Below are 19,845 nucleotides of genomic sequence, written 5' to 3' on the forward strand. Positions count from 1 at the left end.
CTTCCATTTTCATCATAGTTCAGATGTGTTAAGTCATACGTCAAACAGGAGATACTAAATGTAACAAGCTTTCATTCTCCAGACGATATTAATTTTTATGATGGTTGGCTTTCATTCTCAATTTGATGAGATTTAAAAATGGCACGGAAACACAGCTCTGATTGTGTCTGTGAGGGCATTTCCAGAATGATTAACTGAATAGGGAATTGCCCTAAATGTGGATGCCACCGTGCATGGGCTGGGATCCTGGATTGAATGAAATGGAGAAGTGGCTCTGAGCCCCTGAACTCATGCCTCTGATTCATGACTACAGCCGTTCAGAGTGACCAGTTGCCTCAGTATCCTGCCCGGATGACTGTCCTCCAAGGATGATGTATGCCCTCAAAGTGTGAGGCAGAGGAAATGCTTCCTTCCTGGAGCTGCTTCCATCAGATATCTTGTCACAGCAATGAAAAAAGTAACCAGTTCAGAAACTGGTACCAAGTAGTGGATCTGTTGTTGGGAGAAACCTGACCCTGTTACTTTAGGCTGTCCCTGACCGCTTTCCGTCTCGCCAGCAAGAACGATGCGGGAGGACAAGTCAGGATCCTTCTGCAGCAGTTTATTGTATGCGCATCTTACACTCTTAGAAGCTTAAAGACCGAAGACGCCGAGAAGCGGGAGAGCGGTTGCTTATATAGTCTAAAGGTCCCATCTATGACGTATAAGAAGCGGATTGGTTGCTGGAGATCACGCCACGGGAGGAGGCGAGGGAGAGCAGGCTCTTGTGCACGCCCCTTATGGGCGCAGCAGGATGTTTACTGTTAAGAAGGTCCGGATACCGGCGCCATCTTGTAATGGCGGCGGAGGCTGTGGCTCTCCACAGTAGTTTAGACATAACCTTTAGATATCGTTGAATAAAATAACCTTAATCTCTGAAATTAAGCACTGTGGATAAGCAATTTGGCCAGTTTCAAATATCAGAGAAACTTCGCAGAATAGCTATAAATTAACTTACTTATTTAAGATTCCTAAATATTCTATTTCTAAAATCTAAACAATTGTTTTCACATTCCTACAAAATATTCAGAATAACTTATGGAAAGAAATCTTTAAAAGAATGAATGTTGCTTGGCATGGTGGCTGATATCTGCCCCTAGCACTCAAGAGGCTAAGGCAGGAAGAAAGGTGCAAGGCCAAGGCCGTGCTGCTCTATATATGTAGTAAGTTTCAGGTCAGTCAGGGCTATACAATAAGACCGGCTCAGAAAAAAATGCGCATTTACTGAGGAGTAAGATGGGCTTTTCCTTTTATTTGAATCTTCTTTTATGTCCCTCTAGTAGAGATTTATATTAATATTCATTTAAGTCATATGAATTTCTGAACTTTACTCCTAATTGTGTGTTTTGTTACTTCATAAAGGTCACTCTATTTTCAATGTATTTTCTAATGTGCTTTTTCCATTGAGTTATATTTCTAATATATTCTGTTCTATACCCTTGAGTGATAAAATGTGGTGTTATGAACAAATTATTGTCTAATAATCTATCTGTCATACCTATTATTTTTCACAACTACATGTAAATCTAAAGTGGTCACAAAATAAAAGGTTTGATTTCAAAGGAAAAGAGAGGTGACCTTGTATTCAGTTTATAAAAACAAAACAGTTTGGGACCAATCATAGCAATATTGCAGTATTTATCTCTGGAATATGACGTATTATGGTAGAGCTTTGAGTTCTCTTTTTCATTATACTTTCAGATATTCATAATTTACATAATCAAGACAAAAATGAATAAATGTAGAATGTATGTTGGCTTTTAAGAAAGTGAAAACAAGCACTGAGGCTAGAGTCATGCTTGGGTGTCGGCTATTGCCTTAGTGTGTTAGAGTCCTCAAATAACTGCTGACCTTATGCACTGGCTGTGGGCCTTGTGGCACAGTTAGTCACCAGGTTAGTGACATGCATCAGAAAAAAAGAAAAGAAAAAGTAAAAACAAGCTGCCAGACTTGGTAATATGAGCCTGTAATCCCAGGTATTTGGGAGGCTCAGGCAGGAGAATCACATGTTCAAGCCTTGTCTGGGTTACAGAGTGAGTTCAAGGCCAGACTGGGCAGTTTAGTGAAACCTTGTTTCAAAATAAAAAGTAAAAAGAAAGCTCAGTGATAGAATGCTTATCTAGCGTGTGTGAGACCCTAAATTCAATCCCCACTACGTTAAAAAAAGAAAAAAAAGGAAAAAATAAGCTATTTCCTGGCAGAATAAAGGATGCTTCCAAACTGCTGGAGGATAAATTAGAGCTAGGGCAGGCCTGAGGACTTACTGTGATGTTTCTGCCACCTGCCTTAGGCACTAACAGAAAGGTGCTGTTTAATTTAAATGGTTGACAACCTCACCTCAAAGGCCACTACATCTTTTTCTGTCTTATTCCTCATCTGTTTCATTTCCTCTCCCCCTGCCTTCTTCTGCCACAATTTTTGATAATTAGGTGGTAATAGTATTAAACCTATGGGTTCCCGTTTAAATGCTAGGCTTACACTCTGCCCCTGAGCCAAACCCCCAGCCCTGTGAGACAGTTCTTTTCATCTCCTTGCCCCCTCTGTCTTTTTCTTTCTTTTATCCTTTCTTTGCTTTTCCTTTTCTTTCTCTCTCCCTTCTTCCATTTGAATTGGCTATATTGAAAACCAAGGTGTCTTTATTTGCTGTACCATTTAAAAACTGTTAAATTTAGAGCCTGTGAAATGGCTCAGTTATTAAAAGTACTTGTTGAGTAAGCTTGCTGACCTGACTTTGATCCCCAGAATCCATCCATAGTGGCACAGACTCCTCAAAGTTGCCCCTCCTTTACATGATCCATACACATACACATACACACACACACACACACACACACACACTAATAAAATAAAATAAAATAAAAATTGAAAATTGTTAAGTTTTTCTTCATTGTAAGAAAAATTAGAAAGCAAAGGTGAAAGAGATTGTAATCTTGTACTCTTACTACCGTTAGCCAAAACCAGTCACTAATATTTCAGTTCTCATTTAGCCATGTTTTCTGAGCAACTTTATCAGTATTTTATTTAAATGTTATACTACAAATATCTTAGAAACTTCTTTTAAGCCTATGTCAACATATAAAAATCTTCAAAAATCAATTTTTGAAGTTGTTTAGTACTATATTGTATGGGTATACAGTACATATCTATAGTTTACCATAATTGAATTTCCAATCTACAATTGTTGGACATTTCCCTTGTTTTAAATATTTTATTGTTATAAACAAGCCTGTGAAGCATATCCGTGTGAGTGTGAGTGTGTGTGTGTGTGTTCAATTATTTCTTTAGGCTAATTAATGATCAAAGGGTGGTGCTCATATGTTGGTGGTGGGGGGGTTGTCTTTTTTTGAGTTAGGGTCTCCCTGTAGCCCCAGCTGATCTGGAACTCACTATGTAGACCAGACTGGCCTTGAACTCTCAGAGATCCACCTGACCCTGCCTCCCCAGTGCTGGGACTAACGGCGTGTGCCACCATGCCCAGCTGCTGCTAATACAGTTTTAAAGCTTCATCTATTGCCCAATGTTCTCCAAAAACCTTTGTATCAATTGTTTTTCTATTTGGTTTGGTTTGGTTTTCTGAGATGGAGTCTTACTAGAGACCCTAGGCTGACCTGGAACTCACTATGTAAACCACAGTGGGCCCAAACTCATGATCATCCAGCCTCAGCCAACCAAGTGCTACAATAATAGGCATGGCACTATGCCCCGCTGTTTGTCTTTTGGTCTCAGTTACATCTTTGAGTAGATACTCATTTTCCTCACTCTTAATTTTAAATGTAGATAATCTTGTGATTATTATTATTTTTTGAGAATCATCTCGCTGTATATATAGCCCAGACTGCATCAGAGCTTGCAACCCTACTGCTTCCAGAATGCTAAGATTACAGGCACACATCTCAATGCTGGATTTCATCTTTTTTATTTTATTTATTTATTTATTTTATTGTATTCTGTAATACTTTACATAGTTGAAGAACTAATTAAAATACATATTCATCAGGTTTTTTAAAAGGAATACAAGAGGGAAATAATGTTTGGGTCTTTTCAAAACCAAATGTATTTGGATATTTCATTAAACTAAGAAAAAATTCTGTCTTGAGAAACTAGGGCTTTAATAACAGCATTTGGAAATAATACTCTTTTAGGAGTCACAGTTCAAATAAGTTGTGTTTTCTTTGTTTCTTGATACTACAGATTTCAAAATAGTGGAGGAGGCATGTAACTTCTCACATGGATTAGACAGCAAGAGACTAATCTAAGCATATAAACTAAAAATAGAAAATGAATGCACTAAGGTATTGTATTATTGAACTGAAGAACAGATAAATTGTCAAGAACTTCCTAGAAGGCACAAAAAACAGAAGATTGGTCTTCTTCATCATTCTCAAAAATTCTTCCTCATTTGTTTCCCCATCCCCGTTACGATCAGCTTTATCGAGCATTTCCTGCAGCTCATCCTCTCTTAAATTTTCCCCTAGCTCCTTGGCAACACTTTTGATGTTATTTAGTGATTTGCTTCCAGTGGCATCATCATCAAATAATTTGAAAGCCTTCAATATTTCCTCTTTCTCGTCTTTTTCATTCGTTTTTACACCCACAAGGGCAAAAAGAAACCTTCAAAAGAAATGGCACCCCTGCCTTCTTTGTCCATTTCCACTGTCGTTTGCTTAGCTGCTTCTTTCTTTGGCTCAAATCCTAAGGCTGCAGTGCAGTCTTTGATTCTTTCCCTCTGTGGTCCCAGATTCATCAGCATCAAGTAAGTTAAAGGCCTCTTTAATTTCTTGCTTTTAAGCTTTATTCAATTCAGTGTTTGCTGCTTTTTTCTTCCATTGGTCTAAGCTCATGAGATGGCTGGATGCCATGTCCCCAGTCCCACATCTGGTGCAGGCAGCCACCACCCAACGGCTGCTGGCCTCACCACAGTGCACAGTCAGAGCCATTGCTAGATATTGTCTTTATTTTTGACACTTTCATACATGTGTTCAATATATTATGATCATATTCATCCCCCATTACCTTCTCTTATCCTCCCACTCCTGATGACCTCCTTCCTAACTAGTCCTTCTCTACTTTCATGTCTTTTTTTTTTCTTGCAGGGGGTGGTGAAGGTCTTATACAATGTACTACAATAAGTTGCTTTCAATTCATGCATAGCTGCTGGTAATTTTCTGTTTCAAGGCTCATCATAAAGTTCCCCATCCTTGTTCTACATCTTTCTTTGTTTCAATCTCTGTCACTTTGGTCTTTTGACCAGTATCCCTGCATACCCCATCCCACATTCCATTAGCACATTTCAGAGGCTTTATATCTGCACCAATCTTAGGTGCTAGCCTCAAATTATGAGCTCTACTATAATGATTGCTTTTTGCCACGATTTCTATCATCATCCTCATCAATCATAGCAGTCATCCATGCCTATGGATGCTTCCAAAGGAATTGATGTTTGTTACTAGGCAGGGTCCCATGTAGCTCATTCTGGCCTTAAGCTCACTTTGTGAGGACGGTCAAGAATTCTTAATCCTCCTGTCTCCAACTCCCAGGTGCTGGGATTACAGGCATGTAACATCACATCAGGCTCCAGAGAAATTTCTTACACATTAACTCATAACCATCCTCTGAATGAAACTGGATACACGTGAATCTAGGCTTCAGAGTCAGACAAGCATGTGTTGAAATCCTGAACCTGGTTGGGGGTGTAACTCAGTTGGTAGAGTGCTTAGTATGCACAAAGTCCTAGGTTCAATCCCCAGCACTGCATAAAACAGGAATGGTGGTGCACACTCAGAAGTTTGATGCCACCGTAGGCTACGTGAGACCCTGTCTCAAAAAAAGAAAGAAAATAGGGGGCTGGAGAGATGGCTCAGTGGCTAAAAGCACTGGTTGCTCTTGCAGAGGGCCCAGGGTCCATTTTCAGCACCCACATGGCAGCTAACAGTCTGTAACACCAGTTTCAGGGAATTGATACCTTCTTCTGACCTCTGAGGGCATTGTAGGACATGGGTGCACTTATATACATGCAGACAATACATTCATACATATAAAATAAAAATAAATGATTTTTTAAAGAGAATGAAAAGGGGGCTGGAGAGATGGCTCAGCGGTTAGGAGCACCCACACGGCAGCTACGCACCGCACCGTCCTTAAGTCCAGTTCCAGGGGAATCCGAAGCCCTCTTCTGACCTCCGCAGCATTGCACAACACGAGTGCACTCGCATACATGCGGGCAATACACTCATTCACATAAAATTTGAAAAAAAAAAGAATGAGGCCGGGCGTGGTGGCTCACGCCTTTAATCCCAGCACTCGGGAGGTAGAGGCAGGCGGATCTCTGTGAGTTCAGGCCAGCCTGGTCTACATAGTGACTTCCAGGACAGCTGGGGCTACGGGGAGACCGTGTCTCGAAAAGACCAAAAAAAAAAAAAAAAAAAAAAGAATGAAAAGGAAAAAAGTCCTGAATCACTGGATTATTGTGAGGTCTAAATAATATATTTATGGCTCACAGTGCAGTACTATTTGTGTGCTGGGGGTATGTGTGTGTTGTATGTGGGGGTGTATGGTGCATAAATGTGACTGTGCAGATGTGCACACCCAAGCATGCACTGACAGAGGCCAGAGAAGGCCTTTGGGTATCTTCCTCTACTGCTCTCCATCTTATTCTCATTAAGATAACAGCCTCTCACTGAACTACGAGTTCATCATTTTGGCTGGACTGGCTTGCCAGTGAGCTTCTGCAATGTGCTTGTCCCTTCCCCACAATGCTAGTGGTATAGGCATGTGCAGCTATGCCCAGATTTTTATGTGGGTACTGGAGACTCCAAAAGGTCCTCATGCTTGTAGAGCAAGTACTCTTACCCACTAGTCATTTCCCCAGTTCCAGTCCTATTTTTCGCAAGTATAACAGGCCCAAAGAATTCTAAGGATTTGTACAAGTCCTATTCAAGTCCAGGTATCCTGACCCTAAATCTTTTTATAATGTATTATTGTGTGTTTGTGTATGCACATGTGTACATAATATGTGGGTGGGTGCAGGTGTGGGTGTGCGACGGTGCATGAGTAGAGATCAGAGGACAACTTCAGGCTGTCAGTTCTCCCCTTCCACCTTGTTAAGGCAAGTTCTCTCTTGTTTCTGCCACTCTATCTATTCTGGCTAGATGACCTAAGAGCTTCTGGCTGATTCTCCTATCTCTGACTCCCATCTCGCCATAAGAGTTCTGGGATTACAGTGCAAGCCACTGCATCCAGCTTTCTCTGGATTCTAGGATTCAAGTCACGTCACCAGGCTTGCGTGGCAAGCACTTTTACCTGCTGAGCTATCTTGCTGGTGTCTGACCTTAAATCTTATTAACTCTCTTTTTAACTATTAACTATTTCAGGCACCAAGAATTATAGTCACCACCTAGCTTTGAAAACACAACAGAAAAACTGAAACCTCTTGTGTCCCTCTCTGATTCTACTTCCCTCCCTTCCCCCTTCTTTCACTCCCTTCTTCTCTTTTGCCCTACCCAGGTAACCACTATCCCAAATTTGGTGTTTATTCTTCCCATGATGCTTGTATGCTTCTACTCCATATTTAAGCATCTGCAATCAATTTTATATTGTTATATATGGTTTTAAACTTTATATAAATGCTAATCCATTGTGCATATAATTAAGGAGCTAGCTTTTCTTTAACTGAATAGCTTTTGAGATTTCACATTGTTAATATATTTCTTAGTCCAGTAATGTTGTTATGCCAAAATACCTGAGACTGGGGAATGTATAATGAAGAGAAATTCATTTTCTAATCATTCAGTATCCTGTGGAATTCAAGTTCAAATCACTAGCAGGTTCAATTGTCTGATGAGGGTTGCTCTCTGCCTCTAAAACCATGCCTTACTGCTGGGCCATTCAGAGGAGAGGAATACTGTTTTCTAGGGTGGGAGAAGGTGAAATGGAAAAAAGATGAACACTACATAAGGCTCCTTTAATAAGGGCCTTAACACAAGTAAGGAAGCCCCACAGTCTAATCACCTCTCAAGGGTCATCTTGATAGCATCGTATAGCTAGCTATTAAGTTTCAACATCTGAATTTTAAAGAATACTTATTCAAACAACAGCATCACATAAGGCCTTACTTCATTTATTTTAACCTCAGTTTTGTATTACACTATCTGAATATTTCACACATTTATTACTCATTTTTGTATGGATATTTAGATTATTTTCCATTTTATGTTCTGAGAAACATTGGTTCAGTAGACATTCTCATTTGTATATTCTTGTAAATGTGAGCAAGAATTCCTCTAAGGTTAGTAGAATTCTTAAGATATGAGAAGATTCAATTGTACCAAATACCACCAGTTTTCCAAAGTGGTTATATTAATGTATGCTCCCACTAGCAGTGCAGTAGAACTCAAATCACACCGCATCTTCATCTTCACGAACACTTAGTGTTGTCAGGCTTTAAATTTTTTGACAACCTGATGGGTGTGAAATGTTATCTCACTGTGGCTTTAATTTGAATTAATCTGATATTACTGGTCATTCCATTTTGTGTTTCTGCTAAACACACTTTTAGATTGGTGTGCTTTTTACTGATTTGTAATAGTTTTTTTTCTTTTATGTGTGTACATACACATGTTCATGTATGTGCAAGTGTACATATATGTGCAGGTATTTGTGAAAGCCAGAGGTCAACTTTGGGTATCATTCCTTGGGAGGCACCATCCACCTTGTTTTTTGAATTGGGGTCTCTCTCACTGTGCTGGGGCTCACTGATTAGACTAGGCTGGCTGGTCAGTGAACCCCAGGGATGCACTTGTCTCCACCCCCACCCCTGTACCAGGATTACAAGCATGCATCACCACTCCTGGCTTTTTCACATGGATCAAATTCAGGTCCTGATGCCTGCACAGCAAGTGCTTCACAAACTGAATATATATATCCCCAGGCCCTGAAAGTTCTGATATATTCTAGAAGCCAAACTTTTGTTAATTATGTGTGTTTTAAATAGTTTCTTCCTTGTATTTCTTTTGTTGTTGTCTGTTTGTAAAACTTTTAATATGGAGAAGTTTTAATTTTTACTATAGTCAAATGCATTTATCTTTATGATCGTACTTTCTGGATTATGTTACATTGCCCCTCTGTGTCCTTCTAGGACCATTTAAGATCTCCTTCACCACTGGTTTGACAGCTCACTCTCACCTTCCTTTGCGTGCAGTGTTTGTCATGGTGACATGTGCTTTTCACTATGGCCGTGATGACTTGGATGTGATTGGTCTGACATTCCACAAAGATCTCTATGCACAGGTCAAACAAGTGGTTCCAGCTGAACCCACCAGCATCCAGGGCCCTCTCACACTCTTACAGGAGCGACTTCTGCACAAACTCGGAGCCAATGCCTACCCTTTTACACTTGAGGTACTATCCCCAAGTCTTGAGCAAAGTTTCCAGAGAAGATTAAGAGATAAAGCTCAAGAAAGAGAACCAGAAGTCCTCCTATTTAATCAACCTCCTTTTGGTTTCCTAGATGGCTGCCAACCTGCCCTGTTCAGTGACACTGTAGCCAGGTCCTAAAGATTTGGGAAAGGTAAGGTCTAGGTTCTGAGAAAGACAATCTGCTAGTCAGCTTTCCACCAATGAGATCATGAACTTAAAAGGATGGGAGGCTATTTTTTGACTCATAGTTTCAATCTATGGTTGCAGGGCTTAGGTGCTTTGGGCCTGTGGCAACATATTACATCATGATGGGAGCATGTGACAGAAGGTCTTTTCATCTCATAGTGTCCAGGAAGCAAAAGGAGTATCAAGAAGTGCCTGTATCCAATGACCCACCTGTCTCCACCTCTCTGAAGAGACCTCAACTCTTAAATACTCTATAACCTCCCAGTAGAAAAATGGGCTAGGACCATACACAGGCATTTGGGCAAACTATAACAAACATGTAGGCATGTAGTTAACAATGGGGAGGAACAAAGGAAGAAAGACAAATGGGAAAGCCTAGATAAATGGACAGCTAAGGGATGAGCTCAGACATTTTTGTATAGGCCCCTAAGGAAGGGAGGAACAACACTGGAAATGAGTTCTCTTTGTCCTTGACTCTTTACAGCCCTGTGGGGTTGACTCTGAAGTGAAGAGTTTCTGTGCTGAAAATATGGAAGAGAAAATCCCTAAGAGGTATTCTTTGGTTCTCCCCAAATCCTTGCCTCAAGTCCCTTCCAGGAAACAGATCCTGCTCTTAGGACAGAAATAGACCTAATCACGATAGCACCATTGCCACCAATTCCAATGCCTTGTTCTGAGTTCCTCTGATTTTACTTCTTCACTCTAGGACATGGGTCAGCAGACATGTAAAGGGCCAAATGATAAATCTATACATTTCGTGGGCTATAAAGTATTGGTTGCAACTACTCAACTCTGCCACTATAGTCCCAGAGCAGTCACAGATACTATACAAATGGAAAACTGGTCCAGTTACAACAAAACTGGATTCGTGACCACTGAAATTTACATTTCAAATAATACCGATGTGTCACAGAATGTGGCTCTTTGATATATTTCAACCATTTACAAATGTAATCATCATTCTTAGATTGGAAGCCATAAGAAACAGGAAATAGGACAGATTTAGCCAGTGGACCATACTTTACAAACCCTTGTTCTAGATAGCATTGAGGAGCCAAAGAAGTTCTCCGAGGGAGGTCTTCTCCCACCTCCATCCCCAAGTAAGATGGAGTTATATAGGTGGCATGGGGAGGTGTGTGGTTCTAGAACGAGGTATTCTAGTTAATCCCTTGGCCTCTACTCAGTGATTCTGTGCAGCTGGTTGTGCAGAATGCAGTATTCATCCCTGGAACCAGGCTTTGGGCCCTGGGCCCAGACCATCCACTGCTTCTTTCTGTCATCTCAGCCCCTACGACTCCAGGTCTGGATGGACAGAGAGGTTGGTGACAACCTTCTCCCCACACGTCTTATTCTCTACCTCAACCCCTCTCATACCCTTTCTTTTCTGATTTCTTACTTAGATAGGCAGAGACGGGAGCCAGGGCAGCAACAGTTTTAAGGAGATAGGACTTCTAGATTTGGGTCTGGGAATTCTTCCTCCAACCTTGTCATAGTATTCTCCCGCTTCAGGTTCACTATCATGGAGAATCTATTTCTGCCCATGTTTCTATCAACAATTGTACCAGCAAGGTCATCAAAAGAATCAAGATTGCAGGTGAGCTTCTTATTGGCCCAAACCTGCCTCCAAATAACAGGTTCCTCAGCCCCACTTCTTACCCAGCTACATTCATCATGGCTTTTCCTCTGAGACAGGCTTACCAACATGTATGATCACATCTTACTATATCATGTATAAGGTACCTGTGTACAATGTCACATCAGAGGACAGAGACATGGGGTCATGAGGATGACTCACTGATTACAGTCATGTATTTTTATTGGCTTTTGCAGTTGACCAGATCACAGATGTTGTCCTGTATTCACTAGACAAGTACACAGAAGACTGTGTTCATTCAGGAGTTCACGTGAGCTGGTGTTGGGACTAGGGAGGGAGCTAAGGGGTGGGATGGTGGGAAAAAGGCCAAGAGGCAGGGAAGGGACTAGGAAAAAGAGGAAATAGGTGGGGAGAACCTAGAAATGAGGAAGGTCAAGGTGAGGGTTGAAGTATAGAAAGGGACTCTCAGGAGAACTAGAGGGATGGGACATGACTTAGAGGAAGACCATGTGCTAGGACAGGGATTTCCCAGCACAGCTAATTCTTCCCACTCTTTATAGCAAGACATATCATTTCTCTTTAGATATTCCACAATGTTCTTGAGACTGTGCAAGATACTCTTAGGAATGAAAAGACATTTGGTTGGCAAGCCTAACCTGAGTTCTTTTCTTCTTCTCTTTCAAAGAGAGACCGTAGCTGCTAACAGTAGCTTCTCCCAGAGCTTTACAGTAACCCCACTCCCGGATGCCAACTGCCAGAAGCAAGGCCTGGCACTGGATGGCAAACTCAAGCATGAAGACACCAAACTGGCCTCTAGCACAGTGTAAATTCATATATAACTTCCAACCACCACTTCCTACCCCATAACATTGATGTGCTATATGTATGGCTCCAAGGTTTCGTCTCCAGTCATCCTAGTTAACTTTTAAAGGGACCTCGCCAGTGTTCAGCAGTCTCCCAGGCCTTAGAGCCAGCTTCAAGCTAAATCAATGCCTATGGAGCTGATAGCAAGCTTCGGTCTTAGGTAATGAGAAAGGAAAATGCAGAGAGCAGAAAATCTTTATGCTATATAAATTTCACTTTTCAAGCCAGGCGTGGAGGTGCATGCTTATAACCCTGGCACTCAGGGATCAGCACTGAGGCAGGAGGATCACAATTCTGAGACCAGCCTGGGATACAGAGCAAGTCCCTGCCTCAAAAACAATACAAAACAAAACAAGACAGTCCACAAAGGTCTTATATATAATCTTTGTAAGAATTCCATTAAAGTACGCTAGACAGGTGGTTGGTTATTTTTGTTTTGGTCTGTTTTGTTGTTGTTGCTGTTGTCATTGTTGAAGGACTGAGGATGGAAATCAGGGCCTCACATCCCCAACTCTGAACAGGTATTCTTATTCCATTTTACATTTAGGACTCTGAGGCTCAAGGACAAGGAACTTGATGAAGATCCCATAACTAACCTAGGTAGACAGGATATGTCATCTGGCTCTGAACACCATGAACTATGCAGTAGCTGCACTCTAGAGAAAACAGAATGGAGTAGGTTAGGATATGAGAAGCAGGGGAAAAGGAGGGTGAAAGTGGAAATTATATGAGAGGAACTGATATAATTATATGCTGACATTCATGATGACATTAGTCCTATGCCTTCAGAGGCCCTAGCATTAGATGTGTTTCACCAAAGTCATCTGTCTACCATCTATAATCATAAATCCCGCCCAACTCTCGCCATGTCTTCAATCAAGTAAATACAGACTAATATTTCTAGAAACAGCCTTAGAAAGTATCCAAAGAGCTTTATTTTATAGAGATATCCCAAAGCAACAAAGAGACTATCCTAAGATCCCATAGCTTTCAGTGTCTTATTTTTCCATCAGGCTTTTATTGAACACCTGTTAAATACACATTCTTATGCTAAACAATGGGGGCATACAAAGAAATTTAAGACAATCTCTGGCTTTAGGCAATATATAGTCTAGATGAAGAACAAAGAGAAACACAAATATAATCCAACAGTTAAGTGTTAGTACATGTGGTTCATATTATGAGTCCAGTAGAAGTTTTAAAAAGCCAGCAGAGGTGGCAAGGGCTTCTTAGATAGAATTAGTTAGAACTTGAAGAATGTGTAAAATCTGGATATCAACAGTGAAAGAAAGGAACATTCCAGATTAGGAATATGGCATGGGAAGAAGCTAGAGGGTAGAAATTCACATGGCATTTGGGGGCGTACAATGGGACAATGAGCCCTCCTATGCTGTGCCCTACGTATTTGAGGGTGAGGGCAGAAAAGTTAGAGAAGGTAGGTGAGGCTTGATTGTTTGGGCTCCTGAAAATCAGAGTGGGATAGTCAATAAAGTAGGCTCTTGAACAGAAGATAACATAGTCAAACAGAATTTTAGGGGAAAAATGTGATCCTAGTGGACAGAGGAGATTAGAACCTGGGAGATCTTTTGGGAGAAGACAAAGGCAATTAGGGTGTGGTGAAGGAATCGGGGACTAAATTAAATTAAATTCTACTCCTAACACATAAAAATTGATGCTACAACTTCTAGTCTTCGGCCTGGAGTGGACAAAGAGCTTCTGGCGATCCTGGTGTCTTACAAAATTAGAGTCAACCTGATGGTATACCATGGAGGGTAAGTGAGGGTTTGGAGTTGGTCTGGGCAGCTAAGAGCAAAAAGCTTCTCATTTTTCTACCTGTTGGACTGATCAGTATATTCAAGGTGTTCCTTTTTTCCCAGATTTAAGTTCTCTGTGAGCTCAATGAACAAGTCACCTTCCTTCCAAATACCCATTCTGTTGCTAAGTTGGCTTTATGACCCCTCATCCTCCAGTAACACTGGGTTGCCCCTTCCCCATTTTCAGCTGCTAATTTGGGGTGTCATTCTATTCACAGCATCCTAGGAGGTCTGCCAGCCAGGTGAGAGACTGGGGTACAAGGACTGGAGCAAGAAGGGGAGGATGAGAGGATAAGGAGACCAAAAAGAGTGCCTGGGTAGAGTCTGAGGGCCCCCTAGCACTGGGAAAGTGAGGGAAGGAGACGCAGGGACTGGGTTTGTGAGGACATCAGTAACTCCACCTTGTGATACTTGCAGTGATGTTGGTGTGGAACTTCCCCTAACCCTGATTCATCCAAAGCCATCTCATGGTGAGAGACCAGGTAAGACTCCCAGGAACAATCATTCTGAGGGTTGGAGATGAAGCCGTTCTTGGAGATCAGCAGTTTGAGATGGAATGGTCATGGGCAGGTTGGAAGTCTGGGTTTTTAGGGGACGCATGCGGGAGGGAAACACCTGGAAAGGGAAGAGGTAGACTAAAGAAATTTCTCCAAGGAGCTGCAGAGCCTCTTGTCAGCCTCTTGTCTCCATTTCCCTCACTCTGCATGCTTGCCATGGTGGCTACCAGGTAAGTGACTATGAAACCTGGAAGCCTATCCCCCTCTCCCTATTGCTCTGTTTTATGATGGAAATAGTTTTTTCTAATCCTCAAAGTGTTGCTTTCAATATGTGTACAGTGGAAACATGTGGTTTAACTTTCTGTCATAGTTCAGTGCTTTCCACACCCCCCACCTGCTGCTTTTCTTGGAATTGTTCTTTCCCCTCATACCTTTCATTCCCATTTTTTACTTTTCCTCTTTCATTCCTTCCAAAGACCCATTTTGTTGCTAGGTTGGCCTTATGATCTCTCATCCCTTCTTCAAAACTGGGTTGTCCCTTCCTCATTTTAAGCTGCTGTTTTGGGGTAGTATTCTATCCACGGCATCCTTGCCTGCTTTCTTTCTCTAATTCCTTCTCTCCGTCCCACCCTCCATTGCTATTTCCCCTTTCAGAACTCCTGGGGCACAGTTGCTTTGGGAGATTTAGGAGGGACCAAAAGGATAGAAGCCAATGTGATCAATGGGGGGTGTGGGGGAGGGCTGAGAAACGGGGAAGGGATTGCTTCTCTGGAATCAGGGAAACAGAGTGAGGATGGAGCACGGAGAAAGTCCGGACAGGGTTTTCTAACCCTCCATTCCTCTCTGCTGCTTCTGCAAGCTCCGAGGACATAGAAGACTTATGCGGCAGGAACATTCCTGCCGAGACAGAGCGCCTGAAGGCTTTGGCGGCAACCGGAGTTGAAGGAAGCTGAATGCTTACCTCTGATAATCCTCTACAATGCTCTAATAAATCGTTTTGTCCAGACATGCCTGTACCTCTCCTTGCTATTTCCTTCCTCCAGAAGAACAATGGAACTAGAGAGAATGACCCACCCTGCTTCAGACCCTGTACTCCTCCCCTTCTCTAGCTCCTGCATTTAGATTACCCTTAGTAAGTGCTTTGCCCCCAGGTGGTTGCAGACTCACATCACCCAGTCACCCACCCTCCGAGGGTCCTTGTTTGCTCTCTGGCCATGGGGACCACCCTACTCTTGTGAACACCCCCAGCCCTAATAGCAAAAGGTGCTTGCACTGCAGGGAACCCCAGAGAGAAAGCCAAAGGGGTGTGGCTACTCCCAGACCCTACTGGGGAGAGCGCAGTGTGTGATGCTAGGAGACACAGGTTCGAATGCAGAAAGCCAGTGTCTCTCCACCTCCGCCTGCAAGGTTCAAAGTCTTTGGCCCTCCAGGGGCTAGGCCAGAAGCTGTGGCCTGGAAATCAGCAAGAAACACAAATGCCAAGCTCTGTGAAAATCCAGGTTCCTATTCCCAGGAGGGCAGAGGGGTGCAGATGTGGGCTGAGCTTTAAGAAGCTGTAAACAGTATGGAATGGGATGTGGAGTGTTGCTGCTTCTGGTGGAAGCAAGCACTTCTTGTTGAAAAATTCTGTTGCGTGTTGATGATGGGAAGGAGGTCTTAGAGACTACAAAGACAGGGTGATGATTGGCCTTTCCAAGAGACAAGTAATAAATGCATGGGTTGAAAGAGGTGATAATGTCACCAATTAAGAAGATAACAAGACTGATCTTAACAACAAATGGTGAGGTATTAACTATGAGGTCTAGCATACCTAAAGTTCAGTCCTTAAAGGAAGGGTCTACTGTGCTGTTTGCTTAGGGAGCTGGAGTTGGATCAGAAAGATCATGGGTTCAAAGCTTCTAGGGTTCCTGGCCCTAGGCAAGCATCATTTTACCTTAGCAAGATTTATGCTCATCCACTAACTCTTAAGCTTCCATTATCTGGCCACCTTTATTTCTCTCTGCCCAGACAGGTAACTGTCTGAAGAAGATGGTGAAGAATAATCTAGAGACTTCAATGTGATGTTTATTGAGGTCAGTGCCCAAACCAGGTGCAATATGAAAAACAGAAGAGCCACTTCTCTTTGTGTCCTTTGCACTGTCTCTAGCTATCCACCACCACCTACTCTTTTAGATGACCCTGAATTGTCCTATAGTGGAGAGGAGGCAAGGTTCATCTCACCACCGTGCAGCCCAAAAGCCCAGAACCACCTCAGCCTCTGAACCTTTTTAAAAACTTTCCTGCTACTATCCAATATACACTAAGGCAGCTATTCTGTCAGTTTCTCCCCTTCCTTCTAGAAGTTAATGTCACCTCTACTGCAGGAAGAAGGGGGTGTCTCTTTTCCCCTAGTTTTTCTGGAGTGGGGAGCATGCAAGCAGAAAAAGAAGTCTTTTCTTGCTGTTAATAGCCAGGCCAATGTTTCTGCTCAAGTGGTAATGTAAAATGGGACTAACTTCTACCAAAAATACCCCCTTGGTTTGCCTTTAAGTGAAGATCATGTGGTCGGAATTCATTTTTACTAGCTGACTCTTAAGAGTTGAGATTTGATTCACCACCTCAACTCTATTACCTTCCCCAACATAAACTTGAGTGGCTAAAAACCAACTTGAACTCTTGCAGGTTCAGGCATTAAAAGCTATTGTCACCATCCATAGCTTAGGCCATTGTTGCCTAATTTGGTAGACACTGTATTTGGGCTTTCTATATACTAGCTATTCTCCCAGTCCCTAGGTTTATACTTTTAATACTTGGCCACTTACTCTCTTCAAACTCCTGGATTTAGAAATAAAACAGAACTCGCCAAAGTGCTATCATTTTCTCCAACTACATCTCACAGCTACTGGGTGATACTGGTTAGCTCACCCTACCTTCTCTGGTCATTAAAAAAAACACATCTCTACAGTACGCAGTTCTACAGCAGCTGGGCTAAGCTCAAAAGCTAGTACAATTCTTTCTCCACTATTTTATTTTTTGAAGGCAGTGTCTTCCATAGCCCCAGCCGGCCTGGAACTCACCATGTAGACCAGGCTGGCCTCAATCTCACAGAGATTCACTGCCTCTGCCTCCTCATTGCTGGGATTAAAGGTGTGCGTCACCACTCCTTGTGTTTTATTATTATTATTATTATTATTATTATTATTATTATTATTTATGTGTGCGTGTCCCTGATTGTCTGCATACCATGTGCATGCAGGTGTCAGCAGAGGCTAAAAGAGGGCATTGGAACTCCTGGAACTGGAGTTATAGGGGGTGTGAGCCTGATGTGAGTGCTCGGAACCAAACCGGGGTCCTCTGCAAGAGCACCAAGTGCTCTTAACTGCTGAGCCATCTCTCCAGCCCCATCTCCACTGTTTTTTTTATATACACCCTCAATAAATAACTAGTTCTTCAGCCTGCTATTGCTTATGCCTTCTCCACATCATATTTATACCTCCACAGTTCAACTGCCTCCTCCTGATGCCACAAGAGCCATTCCAAGCATCTAAAAGGGAAACCCAATTTAGGACAGAATATTTTGCCTCGCAGGCTCATCATACATGGCTGGAACTTTTAAAAACATTTTATTTTTGTGTGTATGGATATTTTGCCTGCACATATGTATGTATACTACATGTGCACAGTGCCCACAGGCCAGAAGAGAGTAAGGGATCCCCTGAAACTAGTTATGGCTGGTTAATTGCAATGTAGGTGCTAGGAACCAAACCCGAGTCCTCTGCAAGAGCAGCAAATGCTTTTAACCACTGAGCCGTCACTTTAGCCCAATGGCTGGAACTTTTGACTATGTCAATCATACTTCTTAGGTGAGTTATTTTACTACATTTATTGTGTGTGTGCCCACATACATATGTGGGTACATGTGTGCTATGCATTCATGTGGAGATAAGCGAACAACTTGCAGGAGTCTGTTCTCTGCTCCCATCATCTGGGTCCTAGGGACTGAACTCAGGTCATCAGGCTTGGCAGCAAGTGCCTTCACCTGCTGAGTCATCTAACTGGCCCAGATAAATAGTTTTTAAAAATCTGTTAATTGGAGGTTGCTGTTGGATCTCCTATTCCAGCTTTCCCTGCTTCAAGTGGCCAACATTACTAAACACTGTTTCACCTCAAATCCATCTAAATGTGTCTCTCTACCAAACCTGGAAGAATCTTTATTTAAAACAAGAACCACATTATTAAAATTGAAATAGTGAATACCTGTGAACCTCTTCCACCTAAGAGCAAGATCTTTCCCAGTAACTTGTATCTCCGGGAGGCTTTCCCCTAGCTCATCATCATCCAAAGATTTTGAGCAGTCAGCCACAGGTTTGGTGTGTTCATGATTATAACGGTCATGTCATATCCAGAAGACAGTGTTTCACACACAGCTCTGCTTCTATCCTCCAGCTCTTAAAATGTTTCCATTCCCTCTTCCTTAATGTTCCCTGGGCCTTGGAGAGGGCATCAAATTTTTAATACTGTTAATAGAATGAGTGTTGAATAAATGGTGAGGAAGAAAAAAACTTGTTGACTGGGATCTGGGGAGATGGCTCAGCACAAGCATGAGGACCTGGGGTTGAATCCCAAAACCCACTCCAAAATGCTAGATGTGGTGCCCACTTGTAATCTCAGTACTAAGGAAAGGAGATTCCCTGGGGTTTGCTTTCCAGACAGTCTATGCGAATGAGGAAGATTCAGGTTCAGTGAGAGACCCTGTCTGCAAAAATAAGGTGGAAGGGGCTGGAGAGACGGCTCACTGGTTAAGAGCACTCACTGCTCTTGCTGAGGTCACAGATTCAGTCTTCAGCCCCCACATGGCAGCTAACACCTCTCCTTAACTCCAGTTCCAGGGCATCCTACACCCTCTTCTGCCCTCCACAGGCACCAGGCATGCACATGCAGCACTTATATACAGGCAGACAAAACACTCATCCACATAAAAACAATAGTTAAAAAAATAAGGTGGGAAGTGATTGAAGAGATACCTGAGGTCAACCCCAGGCCTCCATACGTATGCACACACACAACAATAAAAATACATTTAAAATAAAACTGATTAACCATAGCTGGGTGCAGTGGTGCACACTTGTAATCTCAGAACTTGGGAGGTTGAAGTGGGAGGATTGAGTTCAAGACCAGCTTGGACTATGTAGCAAGACGCTGTCTCAAATAAAAAAACACTAAAATCATTAACCATAGGGAGTCTTAGACCTTAGTAGATTCAGCAAATATGGTTTTGTGGAAATATCCAAGCCTTTTTTTCCCAGATGGCCACTGCGGGTCAGCAGAGCAAATAAGAGCATAGATTTCCCAGGAGGAGAGTTAAATTAATTCTATTAAAAGACAGTCCCAACTAGCAATGGCACTGAGTTTCTAGACAATCACTTAGTAGAGCTTGAGTGCAAAATATGGGATAAGA

The 19,845-nt window shown here is 42.3% G+C and overlaps 1 protein-coding gene, 1 non-coding gene and 1 pseudogene across 2 annotated transcripts; 2 read left to right on the top strand and 1 right to left on the bottom strand.

Moving 5' to 3' along the window:
- Window positions 1–1,819: 1,819 nt before the first annotated feature.
- On the top strand, window positions 1,820–1,946 carry LOC115072255. The gene has a single exon (XR_003851316.1). It is a non-coding gene; the product is annotated as a small nucleolar RNA SNORA3/SNORA45 family (small nucleolar RNA).
- A 2,358-nt stretch (window positions 1,947–4,304) lies between these two features.
- LOC103743187 lies at window positions 4,305–5,423 on the bottom strand (annotated as a pseudogene).
- A 2,480-nt stretch (window positions 5,424–7,903) lies between these two features.
- Arr3 (arrestin 3) lies at window positions 7,904–15,361 on the top strand. The gene is given in 15 exon segments (XM_008844404.1): window positions 7,904–7,961; window positions 9,173–9,435; window positions 9,545–9,604; window positions 10,124–10,191; window positions 10,824–10,844; window positions 10,846–10,957; window positions 11,149–11,233; window positions 11,470–11,516; window positions 11,518–11,543; window positions 11,919–12,056; window positions 13,786–13,869; window positions 14,130–14,153; window positions 14,329–14,393; window positions 14,482–14,638; window positions 15,268–15,361. Coding segments are annotated over 15 exon segments (1,302 nt in total).
- Window positions 15,362–19,845: the final 4,484 nt, after the last annotated feature.

This window comes from Nannospalax galili, unplaced genomic scaffold (assembly GCF_000622305.1).
Source record: "Nannospalax galili isolate Female #2095 unplaced genomic scaffold, S.galili_v1.0 scaffold280, whole genome shotgun sequence".
NCBI classification, from domain to species: domain Eukaryota; kingdom Metazoa; phylum Chordata; class Mammalia; order Rodentia; family Spalacidae; genus Nannospalax; species Nannospalax galili.